General features: G+C 35.5%; 1 protein-coding gene across 3 annotated transcripts in view; it reads left to right on the forward strand.

The window, feature by feature from the left end:
- LOC124111281 (CD82 antigen-like) overlaps positions 1-18,662 on the forward strand; it is a 56,218-nt gene that overhangs the window by 1,429 nt on the left and 36,127 nt on the right. Inside the window, exons 2-9 of one of the 3 annotated variants that reach the window (XM_046470929.2) lie at positions 1,837-1,911; positions 2,189-2,398; positions 2,840-2,914; positions 5,249-5,356; positions 6,310-6,372; positions 7,188-7,319; positions 15,343-15,426; positions 15,868-17,518. In XM_046470929.2, coding sequence (XP_046326885.2) covers positions 1,846-1,911; positions 2,189-2,398; positions 2,840-2,914; positions 5,249-5,356; positions 6,310-6,372; positions 7,188-7,319; positions 15,343-15,426; positions 15,868-15,924 — 795 coding nt within the window. In that variant the 5' untranslated portion in view covers positions 1,837-1,845 and the 3' untranslated portion in view covers positions 15,925-17,518. Of the gene's footprint in view, positions 1-1,822; positions 1,912-2,188; positions 2,399-2,839; positions 2,915-5,248; positions 5,357-6,309; positions 6,373-7,187; positions 7,320-15,342; positions 15,427-15,867; positions 17,519-18,662 lie in introns of those variants that run through there. The other 2 variants (XM_048385714.1, XM_048385713.1) reach the window with 2 other exon arrangements.

The following is an 18,662-nucleotide window of genomic DNA, read 5'->3' on the forward strand; positions in this document are numbered from 1 at the left end:
TACAATACATCACGATTCGTTTATAACGAACACGCTTATAACGAACTGACGGATATTACAAACTTAATGTTTGGTCCCGGCCATTTGCTGTACATATGTTGTATATATATGCTTATAACAAACTACGGTTATAACGATCTAAAATTAATGGTCCATTTGAGTTCGATATAACCGAAGTTTACTGTAATATCTATTTCCATATAACAGCCATTCATTGTAATCTTCTCTGGTATTATTACAAATCTACATTCTCGTAAAAAAGAGAGACTAAAATCGAATACGTAATGATATGTTTTGTCACTGTTCTCTTGCAACTGTTATTGTCTACCCTCCCTATCAATTCCTTGGCTTCTTCATGAAATTATTTTTGTAAATGTCGCACCGTATGATATGATCAAGTACTTGCACGACAGGACTAGAGGAAACATACACTGTTCTTACACCAACTTATCGACAGGTACCGATGGTATCTCAGATACTACGTCTTTGAAAGGCATTTAGAAGTGATACACATAAGGAAGATATTGTGCTCATAGTCAATATACTGTGTCTGAGTGAGGTATCCATTTATTCATTTTAAATGGTATGGTATTTCAGTAGGCCAGTATTAGTGCGGGCGAGTACAAGCAAACGCACGCACGCACACACACACACACACACACACGTGCATGTGCGTCGCTGCATAAGTGCAATAATCTTGAACGCGACGTCAAACCCCACCTCACCTCAAGTCACCTCACCTCACCTCACCTCACCTCACCTCACAAGCGTGTCAACAGTATTTTTAGGATTTGGAACAAATAGAAGAGTATCAGGAACAGTTCATATCATCGTCGCATTTAATGAAACCTGCAATAAATAATTCGCGGTTTAATATTGTTGAATTAAACAAGAGACTGCATCGATACATAAACAAATCTTAGGACTTACAAATAGCTACAAGCAGTGTACAATAGCACAACACCAACGATATGGTAGTGGATACGTATAATCTGGGTTGGCGTCACTTTCAACTGAAGCACAGCATCATCCGTCTTGGGGGTGTGATCATTATATCGTTGAGATTTTCAGGCCAGTCGTGGTCCCTTTGCGGATTTGGCGTCAATGTAAACAGAATAACACAACTCGTGTGTCAATTGATTTTGCGAAGAATTGGAACTCCTTGTACGGTCTTGGCCAGCTAAACTAACTGACTTTAACGTCACTGAACACGTGTTGAACGGACACTAGTAGCGCCACACAATCTCGACTAGCTATTCGAAGCACTGCAAGTGTCGTGGCTTCGAATCCCGTCAGAGCTACCATTAGGAGTACTAATAATTGACAGCGCTATGTCCAGGCGAGGGAAGACAGTTGTCCACGGGACATAATCGTTATTTCCTTGATAAAATCCCATGGTCCTTTAAATCTCAGCTGCATATTGTCTTCTTATTTCTGCTTCAAATAGATATTAGAGATCACAGTAAGTGGTACAAATGGCACCCTTTGGCTGTGCAGATTGCGCCCCTTTGTTGTACCAGGACCTACAGTCCTTGCCTCCGAATCTCGCTTCTCAGACTCCTGCTTGAGCGCACAAAACCAACAAAGTAGCAAACGTCCACCGCCGATCTTTGTTTTCAGTTCCTAATTTCACGTTGGCACATGATGTTACTTAAATACTACCACCCACTCACTCTGTTACTGGCATCTAATATATTGCAGTTAGTACGTATACTACATGTATTAAGGTTTTCAATCTGCATAAAGCAGAGTCGATTGTACGATTTTGACTATATCATGAGCATGTGTTTATGACTCACTTTCGGTCTTATCTTAAAATCAGTCTTATCTCTACAGAGAACAAAGATGGGATACGGCTGTTGCGGGAAGACTTTCAGTTGCCTTTTCACCTTCTTTAATGTCATATTTGCGGTAAGAACTTTTTTTCACATTGCTAAAATGCTCTGGTTAGTTGAAACCTGGATCTTCATAATTCACAGGGCTTGGGGAAACGTTTTGAAATCGAGAACAAATGAAGAAGAAAATAGCCAAAAACCATTTTAATTATAATATTAAATAGTCGGTCACTTACTGTGCCCATAACATTCAGCCTTACTTTCATCGAGTTAAAATATTAGTTATACATTTTACTGGACACACTATTAGATATGATCGTTGCCTTGTTTATCAGCATTCTACTCGTTTTCAGACTGTTGGGATGGCCACAATAGGTTTTGGGATTTTTCTGAAGGTTCACCCTCCAACTGCTCAACTCCTAAACCTCGTTGAATTGGATCAAGGGGGACATTATCTGACCAACAGTGCCTGGATCATCATTGGTTTCGGTGCTCTTGTGTTGCTTGTCTGCTTCTGCGGCTGTGTCGGGGCTGCTGCCAGGAACAGATGGTTGCTGGGAATGGTAAGTAAGAGAACGGTTCCTTTATTACTTTTGTAAAGAGTAAATATTGTCACAAGAATTTGCAAGCAAAGGTAATGGTTTATAACGATATATTTTGACACATTGGTATGAATTTTGAATGAAGATATGTCACGGTTATATACATTGACACGATACTATCCAAGGAAGAGTAACTGTGAACGACAATATGTAACCGATCCTATTGGTATTATGCTCCAAACTATTCATGCGACACAAAGTTCTAAATTAGATCTCAAGTTACCTGTGATATAACTGCGAAGAACCCTACAACCACGCCTACCTGCCGATTATAAAACAAATATGCCAATCACATTTTTTTCATGAATACTTCGTTGTCCATCAATCTCTTAAAAAGGCACGAGAAGGGTTTATTTCCTATGCAGAACCTGATCGTGTCATTAACGTATGATTTTCTTTCAGTACATCATCTTTTCTGTGATAATTGTCATCGGAGAAGTTGGGGCCTTTGTCGTCACAATTTTGTTCGTCGTGCAGGTACGCCTTGTACAACACGCATAATGTGTCCAATCAAGTCACATTTAAACATATTATTTAGTCCCGAACATATGGAGGGTCTCGAAATTAATTATTTCAGCCATATTGACTTAAACAAGTAGTGTTTCCATGCCATTAGTATATAATATTTTAAACATCGTATTTGAAACACCAATTATCAGCCAGAATGATGTAATGGGTTTCATTGAGGAAAATTTGATCATATATGTGTTTACCCAAATGAACTAGAAACAAAAGAGATAAGTGAAACCGACTCATCTGTGTCATATGTAAACTTGAACATAAAAACTCCGAGTGACCAAAAAAATCTCCACAAGACTGTGTAACAAGCAAGAGGAAGGATGATTTCATCTTTCCAATAGGATTTTAAAGAACATCACCCGACTCTTGTTCAAAAGTTGTGTGATCAGGGTAACAATAGTCAAGGCCTCAGTAAGGCTTCCAAAACGTTTTATGGTGGACATGTGGAGCCAATTTTAACGCATCTTTGAAAGGCATTTAGAAGTGATACACATAAGGAAGATATTGTGCTCATAGTCAATATACTGTGTCTGAGTGAGGTATCCATTTATTCATTTTAAATGGTATGGTATTTCAGTAGGCCAGTATTAGTGCGGGCGAGTACAAGCAAACACACACACGCACGCACGCACGCACGCACACACACACACACACACACGTGCATGTGCGTCACTGCATAAGTGCAATAATCTTGAACGCGACGTCAAACCCCACCTCACCTCAAGTCACCTCACCTCACCTCACCTCACCTCACCTCACCTCACAAGCGTGTCAACAGTATTTTTAGGATTTGGAACAAATAGAAGAGTATCAGGAACAGTTCATATCATCGTCGCATTTAATGAAACCTGCAATAAATAATTCGCGGTTTAATATTGTTGAATTAAACAAGAGACTGCATCGATACATAAACAAATCTTAGGACTTACAAATAGCTACAAGCAGTGTACAATAGCACAACACCAACGATATGGTAGTGGATACGTATAATCTGGGTTGGCGTTACTTTCAACTGAAGCACAGCATCATCCGTCTTGGGATGGCCTCAGTAAGGCTTCCAAAACGTTTTATGGTGGACATGTGGAGCCAATTTTAACGCATCGTTGATCAAAATGCTGTCTTAAGCAATTCTTCTTTTTCACTTACACCATATGTTCCCGTGTTTTTTCACGTGAATACTTGGTTTGGCTTTGCATGTTTTTGTGACTGGTATATTCACTATTTGATAGTGATTCATAAACACATGCTCATGATATTGTCGGAATCGTACAATGAATATGGAAAAAGGTGTTGTCGCTTTTGATATCATGATATAGTCGGAAGCATACAATGGTATCTATCTTTGAATAAAAACGACAAAACCCTTTCCCTATTCATGAGAAATATCTGTCAAAACCAGGTACGATTCAGACTTTATCATGAGCACGTCTTTATGAATCATTGTCAAATAGTGATGATACAAGGTGTTCGAGAAAAGGTGAGCGTATCTTGATCCACAGGTGGCACACGGCAGAAACACATGCAAAGGCAAGTTAACTGTTCACCTTAACAAAATGGAAACATCAGGTTCACGTCAAAATCAGACATCATTTTTGTCACTGATGCGTCAAATTTGGAAATGTCCTCCACATACTAGTAACTACCATAAAACCGTTTGGGGCCTTGTCGTAACCTTGATCAAACAACTTCTGAGCAAAAGCCGTCCTTGAAATCTTGGTGGAAAGAGCATGCTCGATAAGTTGTGAAATGTAAACACCAAAGGCTGAAGCATGAATATTTCTCGACATGAAGGGGATGTAGTCTCCTGGAATGTTGAAGTCAGACCTCTTGCCATAGAGTTTTGTGGAGAGCGGCTTCACTCCTTTATTTCTAGTTCAGGTGGGTAAATCAGTGAAAGGGAAATGGCTACTGGATGGTTATTGAATGATATCATGATCAGAACATCCCGAGGAGAATTCCGATTCATATGCATAAAAACACCAATCAGCAAGAAGTGGAGCACAATATGTCCCCCTGGGGTTGCCTACTTCTTGCCTAAATGTCTTTCCCCGAAATGTTACAAAGATGTTATTAATGAGGCCAGCATCTCACATATTCAAATGTATCTGAGATTGTAAAGAGTCCAGCAAATCCTTTTTTTTGGTGAATCCACATGGTATTACTTCCACTTGTCTCAAATATTTTCTATGAATATATAGAAATTCCTTCCTTGATTGTATTAAAGATTATGGTTAATCCCTAAGATAGATATTTCTTGGTACATTTTCTAATTGAAAATCTGTGTGCTTCCAGTCTAAAGACGTGAAGCCGTTTGAAACCGCCCTTACCACAACCTTGCAGACCAAATACGAGAAAGATAGAACAATGATCACACTTCCCTGGGATTATGCTCAGGTTACGGTAAGTTCTTTCTGAGCATTGACTGTTATGTGATGAGAACAACGCCATGCTTAGGATCACATACAGACCGCCCAAATGAAAGCAAATAGTGATCGCATCTTTTTATGGTCTATGTTTGATATCCTTCATACATATTTAATACCAAAACTGGTCATCGCTTCACTAAGTAATACTGCTCCTCAAAGAAGACTTCCAGTCCTCAGTTATTATTACATATGTTCCTTTCCCGAGAATGTTCAGAGCAGCCGCTTCCGTTACGACAGCAATGTACAATTGTAAGGGCACCACAACTTGAGCATATTGGTGGTGACAAAATTCATAAATAAAGACAAAATTCCAAAGGAGATGCAACCATAACGTTATTCGCAGCAAAACGTCTCATGGGAATGTCAATAACCATACGTCAGTAAAAAAGCTGAAAATGCTTCCATGGATAGGAACTTTATATGCTGAGTGAACTGCTGAATATGCCGTCTTGAAGAAGATGTTTTGTATATACGTATAGATTTTTTCATAGGTGATTCAGAGATCGATGAGGTTGTCAGGCTCGGTGATGTGGTTGATTGGATGCCATTGTATCCGTAGATTGATCCGTGAAGATCCGGATTAGAATTGATTTTCAGCTACCCATGCTTGTCGTGAGAGGCGACTAACGGGATTGGGTGGTCAGGCTCGCTAACTTTGTTGATGCATGTCATCGTCTCCCATCTTCATAGATCGATGCTCATGATATCAATCACTGGATTGTCTGGTCCAGACTCAATTATTCAAAGACCTCTTTCATATCGGTGGAACATTGCGACGTTAAACAACAAACAAACACAAATGTTTTTCATAACATCAATCACTGGATTGATTTTTCCACGGCGAAGGAAGGAATTTTGTCCAGCACCAGACCGCTTTTCAGTAGTGCTTTCATGCAGTAATATATGTGTACATCTTTGTCTTTATAGTTCGAGTGCTGTGGTGTTTCCAACTATACAGACTATGCACCAGTCTACATGAATGAAACTGATGTAAGTTTGGGGTGGCTGATGTATCTTCTAAGGCATGACCGCTATTAATGGTATAATATATGTTTAATGTTTAATGTTTTCATGAAACTTAGATCAAGATCACTTCCAGTATCCATTAACATATTACACAACATACGTGATGTTGCTTTTCGTTTGGCAAGGGTGTGTCTTGGGTGTTTAATACTGTGAAAAAAGAAATTCGTGGTGAATAACACTTAACCTATCAGTTCACGATATCTAGTCATAATAGTCTTTTATATGATGAATTCAGAAATATGAAATAACGAGTCATCCATCTTAAACTCTACGAATATCTCGGGTGTTAATGAAACCTAAAGCATTACGATGATTTTAAACATGAGAATTATTTTCTTTACAAAACCTGAAAACACGAAAAAGAGAAAAAGATCCCTGTTTTCGTCACTGATATTTTAAACATTCTCAGTAAGGCTTACTCGGCTTTTAGCACGATTCTAGCCATATAAGAGCACGTAACAATCGATACACACAACAGATATAATGCATTAAGTTACTTCGACGTCCGGAACGTGTTACCTTCTATTACTTACATACGCCATTACCACACACACCGATTTTGCAAGGTTTTCACAAGGAGGATATGGGGATTAATTAAGACGATACCTACTGATGAAATGGCCTAATCCAACTTACCTCTAATGAGGCCGGTCAGCAGGAGATAAGATGCTTGGCGAGCTTGAGTCACAGTTTAGATAACTAATCCATAGTGGAAAACACACTGGAAACTACCCCCAGGACACCCCAGGACATGTCACCGGACTGTTGACATTTTTCAGGGAAAAGTACCTGTTACCTGTTGTGTGTTGAAAGGAGATAAGAATCCGGAAGATCCTGTTCCAAAAGACAAGAAAGCGTGCATGGAGGATTCCAAGAACATGAATGGTAAAAGTCAATTCTTGAATATAAAGGTAAGCTATTGGAATACATATTTATATGTCACGTACCTTCGTACATCTCTCACAATCAGACACAGTTCAAGATTAACTTGGAGATATTGAACGACTTATACATATCAACCCATGCAATCGACTAGACTCTCCACGGACTGTTCCTGTCCTTAAATACACTATCATATACGCAGCTTATACACACCAGCAAACACATCATGAATCCTTTACACTCTAACAAACACATGTTGAAGCATGTACAGACTAACACACACATCATGAAGCTTACATACACTTACAAACACATGTTTGAAACATATACACACTAATAAACACATTATTAAGCCTATACACCCAAACAAACACGTCATGAAGCTTATACTCAATAACAATCACGTCAGGAAGCATGTACACACTAACAAACACAATGAAGCATATACACACTAACAAACACATTATGAAGCATATACACACTAACAAACACATCATAAAGCATGTACACACTACCAAACACATAATGAAACATATACACACTAACAAACACATTATCAAGCATATACACACAAACAAACACATCATGATGCTTATGCACACTAACACACACATAATGAAGCATATACACACTAACAAACACATTATGAAGCATATACACACTAACAAACACATCATGAAGCATGTCCAAACTAACAAGCACATAATGAAACATATACACACAAACAAACATATCATGATACTTATACACACTAACAAACACATAATGAAGCATATACACACTTACAAACACATAATGAAGCATATACACACTAACAAACTCATCATGGATCATATGCACAGTAAAAAAACACACCATGAAGCATATACAAACTAACAAACACATAATGAAGCATATACACACTAACGAAGACATTATGAAACATATACACACTTACAAACACATCATGAAGCATATACAAACAAACAAACACATCATGATGCTTATGCACACTAACAAAGACATTATGAAGCATATACACACTTACAAACACATCATGAAGCATATACAAACAAACAAACACATCATGATGCTTATGCACATTAACAAACACATAATGAAGTATGTACCCACTAACAAACTCATAATGAAGCATATACACACTTACAAACACATCATGAAGCATATACACACTAACAAACACATAATGAAGCATATACACACTAACAAACACATTATGAAGCATATGCACAGTAACAAACACATAATGAAGCATATACACACTAACAAACACATTATGAAGCATATACCCACTAACAAACACATCATGGATCATATACACACTAACAAACTCATAATGAAGCATATACACACTTACAAACACATCATGGATCATATGCAAAGTAAAAAACACATCATGAAGCATATACACACTAACAAACACACCATGAAGCAAATACACACTTTCAAACACATAATGAAGCATATACCCACTAACAAACTCATAATGAAGCATATACACACTAACAAACACATTATGAAGCATATGCACATTAACAAACACATAATGAACCATATACACACTAACAAACTCATAATGAAGCATATACACACTTACCAACACATCATGAAGCATATACACACTAACAAACACATCATGAAGCATCTACACACTAACAAACTCATAATGAAGCATATACACACTTACAAACACATCATGGATCACATGCACAGTAAAAAACACATCATGAAGCATATACACACTAACAAACACATAATGAAGCATAAAAACACTAACAAACACACAATGAAGCATATACACACTAACAAACACATTATGAAGCATAAGCACACTTACAAACACATAATGAAGCATATACACACTAACAAACTCATCTTGGATCATATGCACAGTAAAAAACACACCATGAAGCATATACACACTAACAAACACATAATGAAGCATACAAACACTAACAAACACACAATGAAGCATATACACACTAACAAACACATTATGAAGCATAAGCACACTTACAAACACATAATGAAGCATATACACACTAACAAAGACATTATGAAACATATACACACTTACAGACACATCATGAAGCATACACAAACACACAAACACATCATGAGGCTTATGCATACTAACAAAGACATTATGAAGCATATACACACTTACAAACACATCATGAAGCATATACAAACAAAGAAACACATAATGATGCTTATGCATACTAACAAACACATAATGAAGTATATACCCACTAACAAACTCATAATGAAGCATATACACACTTTCAAACACATAATGAAGCATATACCCACTACCAAACTCATGATGAAGCATATACACACTAACAAACACATTATGAAGCATATGCACAGTAACAAACACATAATGAAGCATATACACACTTACAAACTCATAATGAAGCATATACACACTTACCAACACATCATGAAGCATATACACACTAACAAGCACATCATGAAGCATTTACACACTAACAAACTCATAATGAAGCATATACACACTTACAAACACATAATCAAGCATATACACACTAACAAACACATCATGGATCATATGCACAGTAAAAAACACATCATGAAGCATATACACACTAACAAACACACCATGAAGCATAAAAACACTAACAAACAAACAAACAATAAAGCATATACGCACTAACAAACACATTATGAAGCATATACACACTTACAAACACATAATGAAGCATATACACACTAACGAACTCATCATGGATCATATGCACAGTAAAAAACACACCATGAAGCATATACAAACTAACAAACACATAATGAAGCATATACACACTAACAAAGACATTATGAAGCATATACACACTTACAAACACATCATGAAGCATATACAAACACACAAACACATCATGATGCTTATGCACACTAACAAAGACATTATGAAGCATATACACACTAACAAACTCATAATGAAGCATATACACACTAACAAACACATTATGAAGCATATACCCACTAACAAACACATCATGGATCATATACACACTAACAAACTCATAATGAAGCATATACACACTTACAAACACATCATGGACCATATGCAAAGTAAACAACACATCATGAAGCATATACACACTAACAAACACACCATGAAGCATAAAAACACTAACAAACACATAATGAAGCATATACACACTAACAAACACATTATGAAGCATATACACACTTACAAACACATAATGAAGCATATACACACTAACAAACTCATCATGGATCATATGCACAGTAAAAAACACACCATGAAGCATAAACAAACTAACAAACACATAATGAAGCATATACACACTAACAAAGACATTATGAAGCATATACACACTTACAAACACATCATGAAGCATATACAAACAAACAAACACATCATGGTGCTTATGCACACTAACAAAGACATTATGAAGCATATACACACTTACAAACACATCATGAAGCATATACAAACAAACAAACACATCATGATGCTTATGCACATTAACAAACACATAATGAAGTATGTACCCACTAACAAACTCATAAGGAAGCATAAACACACTTACAAACACATCATGAAGCATATACACACTAACAAACACATCATGAAGCATATACACACTAACAAACACATTATGAAGCATATGCACAGTAACAAACACATAATGAAGCATATACACACTAACAAACTCATAATGAAGCATATACTCACTTACCAACACATCATGAAGCATATACACACTAACAAACACATAATGAAGCATATACACACTAACAAACTCATAATGAAGCATATACTCACTTACCAACACATCATGAAGCATATACACACTAACAAACACATAATGAAGCATATACACACTAACAAACTCATAATGAAGCATATACTCACTTACCAACACATCATGAAGCATATACACACTAACAAACATATCATGAAGCATATACACACTAACAAACTCATAATGAAGCATATACTCACTTACCAACACATCATGAAGCATATACACACTAACGAACATATCATGAAGCATATACACACTAACAAACTCATAATGAAGCATATACTCACTTACCAACACATCATGAAGCATATACACACTAACAAACACATAATGAAGCATATACACACTAACAAACTCATAATGAAGTATATACTCACTTACCAACACATCATGAAGCATATACACACTAACAAACTCATAATGAAGCATATACTCACTTACCAACACATCATGAAGCATATACACACTAACAAACACACCATGAAGCACAAAAACACTAACAAACACATAATGAAGCATATACACACTAACAAACACATTATGAAGCATATACACAATTGCAAACACATAATGAAGTATATACCCACTAACAAACTCATAATGAAGGATATACACACTTACAAACACATCATGAAGCATATACACACTAACAAACACATCATGGATCATATACCCACTAACAAACTTATAATGAAGCATATACACACTAACAAACACATCATGGATCATATGCACAGTAAAAAACACATCATGAAGCAAATACACACTTTCAAACACATAATGAAGCACATACCCACTAACAAACTCATAATAAAGCATATACACACTAACAAACACATCATGAAGCATATACACACTAACAAACACATAATAAAGCATATACACACTAACAAACAGATAATAAAGCATATACACACTAACAAACACATTATGAAGCATATACACACTAACAAACACATTATGAAGCATATACACACTAACAAACACATAATAAAGCATATACACACTAACAAACACATTATGAAGCATATACACACTAACAAACACATTATGAAGCATATACACACTTGCAAACACATAATGAAGTATATACCCACTAACAAACTCATAATGAAGGATATACACACTTACAAACACATCATGAAGCATATACACACTAACAAACACATAATAAAGCATATACACACTAACAAACACATAATAAAGCATATACACACTAACAAACACATTATGAAGCATATACACACTAACAAACACATTATGAAGCATATACACACTTGCAAACACATAATGAAGTATATACCCACTAACAAACTCATAATGAAGGATATACACACTTACAAACACATCATGAAGCATATACACACTAACAAACACATCATGGATCATATACCCACTAACAAACTTATAATGAAGCATATACACACTAACAAACACATCAAGGATCATATGCACAGTAAAAAACACATCATGAAGCATATACACACTAACAAACACATCATGGATCATATGCACAATAAAAAACACATCATGAAGCATATACACACTAACAAACTCATAATAAAGCATATACACACTAACAAACACATAATAAAGCACATACCCACTAACAAACTCATAATAAAGCAAATACACACTTACAAACACATTATGAAGCATATACACACTAACAAACACATCATGGATCATATACCCACTAACAAACTTATAATGAAGCATATACACACTAACAAACACATCAAGGATCATATGCACAGTAAAAAACACATCATGAAGCATATACACACTAACAAACACATCATGGATCATATGCACAGTAAAAAACACATCATGAAGCATATACACACTAACAAACACATCATGGATCATATGCACAGTAAAAAACACATCATGAAGCATATACACACTAAAAAACTCATAATAAAGCATATACACACTAACAAACACATAATAAAGCACATACCCACTAACAAACTCATAATAAAGCAAATACACACTTACAAACACATTATGAAGCATATACACACTAACAAACACATCATGAAGCATATACACACTAACAAACAGATGATTGATCATATACCCACTAACAAACTCATAATGAAGCATATACACACTTACAAACACATTATGAAGCATATACACACCAACAAGCACATCCTGAAGCATATGCACAGAAACAAACACATGATGGATCATATGCACAGTAAAAAACACATTATGAAGCATATACACACTAACAAACACATCATGGATCATATGCACAGTAAAAAACACATTATGAAGCATATACACACTAACAAACACATACTGAAACATATGCACACTAACAAACACAAAATGAAGTATATACACACTTACAAACACATCATGGATCATATACACACTAACAAACTCATAATGAAGCATATACACACTAACAAACACATCATGGATCATATGCACAGTAAAAAACACGTCAGGAAGCATATACACACTTTCAAACACATAATGAAGCACATACCCACTAACAAACTCATAATAAAGCATATACACACTTACAAACACATTATGAAGCATATACACACTAAAAAACACATCATGAAGCATATACACACTAACAAACACATGATGGATCATATACCCACTAACAAACTCATAATGAAGCATATACACACTTACAAACACATTATGAAGCATATACACACAAACAAGCACATCCTGAAGCATATGCACAGAAACAAACACATTATGAAGCATATACACACTAACAAACACATGATGAAGCATATACACACTTACAAACACATCATGGATCATATGCACAGTAACAAACACATCATGAAGCATATACACACTTACAAACACATCATAATTCTTATAAACACTAACAAACACATAATGAAACATATACACACTAACAAACACATCATGAAGCATGTACACACTAACAAACATATACTGAAACATATGCACACTAACAAACACATAATAAAGTATATACACACTTACAAACACATTATGAAGCATATACACACTAACAAACACATAATGAAGCATATACACACTAACAAACACATCATGGATCATTTGCACTGTAAAAAAACACATCATGAAGCATATACACACTAACAAACACATCATGAAGCATAAACTCACTAACAAACACGCGATGAAGCATATACACACTAACAAACACATAATGAAGCATATACACACTAACAAACACATAATGAAGCATATACACACTAACAAACACGCGATGAAGCATATACACACTAACAAACACATAATTATAATAGAGGTTATCACACGAGTGTGTTTGGGGATGGTAAATATCCTGCATTAGGAATAAACATTGTATTTAGCGAGCCTTGGCGACTGACCATGTTTTCCAGATGAATTTACTTTGTTGTTTGTATAATCAGATTGGTTCGAGATTGCAGATTAACGGAAAACCAACCAACTTCTCCCTTACATTCTTACAATATCAATTACATGATAGTTATAATAAAATAATAGTTCAAAATGACAAACAAAGAAACGTAATTTAGCAGCGGTAAGTGCATTCGGCGTCACGACGTGCGTCACGTGTTTGTAAACATAACGGTCATTCGGTTGCGAGTTCAACTCCAAGCATGGTTGGGGCCACCTTTCACAGTGGGGAGTTTTGACTGGTTGCAGCGATAGTATAGAGAGCTCCGCGAACGGGCTATCACTGTGAGGAGCTTGCCGGATTCGCTGGCTGATAGTGATCCTTGGTCAGTCATGAACAGCAACGTGCATATACTTAGAATGCCACCCTGTACTAAGCTGACAGGACACTTAGGGTCAAAACTAAATGAACATTCACCAAACTATTCACTAGTGTTTGTGTCGTTTATCTATTTGTTACCCATATGAGTATTAAAAGTCCCTCCGCACGAGACGAATGAGTATTATTTCAGACGAATTTTTGGCACCATACAGATACCATTGTTGACGTAATACTAGTGTCGTCTTAATATATAACGACGACGTGACCTTTCTTTGTTGGTGTCCCCTGGCTACTCTTAGTTTCTTTCTAAAAGAAGAATCAACTTCTTCTGTACTTCTCTGTATGACGATGTGTTTATATATTCATGTGTGCATCATACTTATTTTGCACACTACACTCATTTAGTAAGATCAGCATGACACGCTACAACTTAAACGGAAACCTAGCCACAACTATAAATTACACATAAATGGCGACACATAAACAATGTACCCTATTTGTCTGTACATCTGACAGGGATGTTTCACGAAGCTGAAGGATACCGTGATGCAGTACAGCACGGTGCTGCTCATCGTGGAGGCGGTCATCATTGCCATCACAGTGAGTATCTCTGGAAATCTAAATGTACCCTCATTTGCAAGGATACTCGAGTCATCGTTCTGCTCTTTAATCATCCAAACGTGAATGCGAGTGAGTGACTATTCTTTAACGCCGCATAGCAATCTTGCCGCGATCCGCAGAGGTATCCTCGCAATATTTAAACAATGATGCGAGTAAAACAATCACTTACGAAAAACATTTGCAAATTCCTACATTGTGATGTATTTTGAAAATGATTATGGCAACACACAGGCAATAAGTCGGGTGAAGAAACGTCCTAATTCGTAGAAGGTAAATATGTTAATCTATATATATCATAGACATTCTAAAAGATCACATAGTGATTTTGAAATAGTTTTAAGTAAATGATAATTGTTTAAGGACTGACACAGGTTATACTTCCGAAACATTGAAGTAAGTTCTTGTTTTGATTATTTTCAGATAATCGGGATCACTATTGCCGCGTGTCTTTGCAGAACAAGCGACGACGAGATATGATTTTGCCTTCACGTTTTGACTCTTCACAAGAAAATAAGAAATTGGTACACATATTGACTCAGCAATCATTGATATATAGAAATAAAACGAACATAATATCTCGTTTTTCGTACATAGTTAGGTAACGCGGAGATCGTTTAAAGATAGTCATTGAGTCATATGTACAGGCTGGAAGACCCGAAGTAGCACTTGGTCTTGATACACCACAATCTTCTTTCTGGACAAGACTAAACGTATCTCTCAAAAGAATCAGCTTATTCGAACACATATTTTTGGTGCCCTGTATTTTATTATACAAAGCTCACAACCATGCCGTTAATGAAATGGCAACTCGCTGACTACATTTAAGCATTGCTTTCTTGGTTTAAAGGTTCGGTGAATGTCAATAACCCCACGTTGCATATGTTCAGTTGAAACGAACCAGTCACCACAAGTTTCAAGTCAATATCGGCTGTCGGGTATTCCAACACTATATGTACATGCAACTAGTGAACAGCACTGAACCTCATTTGCTTTAGAGTAGGTCTTCAGCAACCCATGCTTGTCGAAAAAGGTGACTATGCTTGACATAAAAGGCGACTATCGGGAGGATCGGGTGGTCAGGTGCACTGACTTGGTTGATGCATGTCATCTTATCCCAGTTACCTAGATTGCGGCGTTAAACAACACACACACAAACAAACACACGATGTTTTGCATAGTTTTACTGAATGTTACGATTTATCATTAGGTTTTCCATCTCAAGAGTCAGGTGTGAAATAGATATTTTTTATGTGTTTCGTATATATATATGAAATGAGGTAAATGTTCACTCGGTGTCATGAGACAACGAAAGTACTATGTCTGAAACTGATATAAAGAAGATGATGGACTAACGTGGACTTTATTATTATTTTATTATTTATTATATATATATGTTTGCTGTATATATGTTTCCTCGTCGTTCTAGTTGTTTTATTCATAATGTTATTATTATGTATTGGTTCAGTTCGTTGTTATATTTTTATCACAACTGCAAATATGTATCGAATATGAAATACGACGTATGTGTTGTAAAATCTATTCTAAAAGAAAATCTACCCACCCACCCCAAGTATTTCTATTTATATACCTAATTGTTTCATTTTTAAATGACATACACAGAATTTAACATACACAGACTGATATTAGCTCTCATTTCAAAACTACATGTAAGACTAAGTAAAAACTATCATTATATGTTTTCACCAACATTTAAGAATTTCCTTCTATTAGTTTTACTTTCATGGAGAAATATCCATTCAAAACACGGTCTGCATACTGTGCAAATCAGCGCATTACTATTGTTGTTTTATGACGAAGTATAATTGATCAACACTGCCTCTTTGTATTGTGTTATGCAGCCGTTATTTTATGAAAAAGGACTATTGTTTATTTTTGGAAATATTATATCAGTTACGTGTTTATAGTAATGTGTTTTCAATTACTTGTTTAGTTTGTAGATTGTGAAGTTGATTTTGATTTTACATCCTTATATGCTTCTTTATGAACCAGTTATGAACTTTGCATATCATTGTAATAAAACGTTCTTTGTTTACAAATAACATATGTCTAACAAGTACGTGTGTGTCGTATATAACAGAGTGCATTATTAATGAGAGATGCTTGTTATGTAGGAGATGCATTGGTTACAGTTGGCACATTGCGTTTGTGGTGTCAAATGGTAAACCCTTTTCACAACTTGGATAACGACGGGCCTAGTCGTCTAAAGCGTCGAATTTTGCCGTACAGAGTGGCGCCCCATGTACGTGGCATAATAATGGTTGTAGGTTTATCACTTCCATACCCGAGCTGCCTTATGAAAGGGGAATGAGTAGTGGTGTCGTTTAAAGACACGCTATTCGCCTCGTGAAGCTCAGCGACTGACCATTTGATATTCGCGGGGGTGGGGCGGTGAACGGGATGTGCTGGGGGTGCTTGGATTTTGTGTCGAGATTATCTATTTTCAGCTACAGCCACCAAACCAGATATATATTTTTTATTTAGAACTATGAGCCTGATTTTCTTAAAGAAGACACATTGCAATAATGTAATTTTTGTGGCAGGCAATTTTATTATTTTCACCAGTGTGAAGCATAATTATTTTTTTCAAGAATCTTCGTGGACAATTTCTTTCTTTCAATATAATACCAAAATGATTCAATTATTCACCCTCATTCAAAATTAGTTTGTAAAGCATATTATTATTATTATTATTATTGTTGTTGTTGTTGTTGTTATTATTATTATTATTATTATTATTTTATTATTATTATTATTATTATTATTATTGTTATTATTATTATTATCATTATTATTATTTTATTATTAGTATTAGTATTATTATTATTGTTATTATTATTATTATCATTATTACTATTATTATTATTATTATTTTATTATTAGTATTATTATTGTTATTATTGTTATTATTATCTTATAGATATTAAAATCTAAACTTATAAGCTATGTATTATTTTAATAATAAAGAATGTGCACACAACCTATTTGAAATGAGGTTATACTTCAACATGACGTTTCAATTTAATCCAAACAGAACTGATAACATTCAATCATGATTAGTTCAAAGCGAACATTTATTGTCGTCATAATATATAAATATATTGAGTCACACGACTCAACTGCAAAATGTTGTTTCAATCAATTCCAAACGGAGAGCTGATAACATACAATGATGATCGGTTCTGAGGGAACATTTA

This window comes from Haliotis rufescens, unplaced genomic scaffold, assembly GCF_023055435.1.
Source record: "Haliotis rufescens isolate VD_foot unplaced genomic scaffold, xgHalRufe1.0.p SCAF_6, whole genome shotgun sequence".
Classification (NCBI taxonomy): Eukaryota; Metazoa; Mollusca; class Gastropoda; order Lepetellida; family Haliotidae; genus Haliotis; species Haliotis rufescens.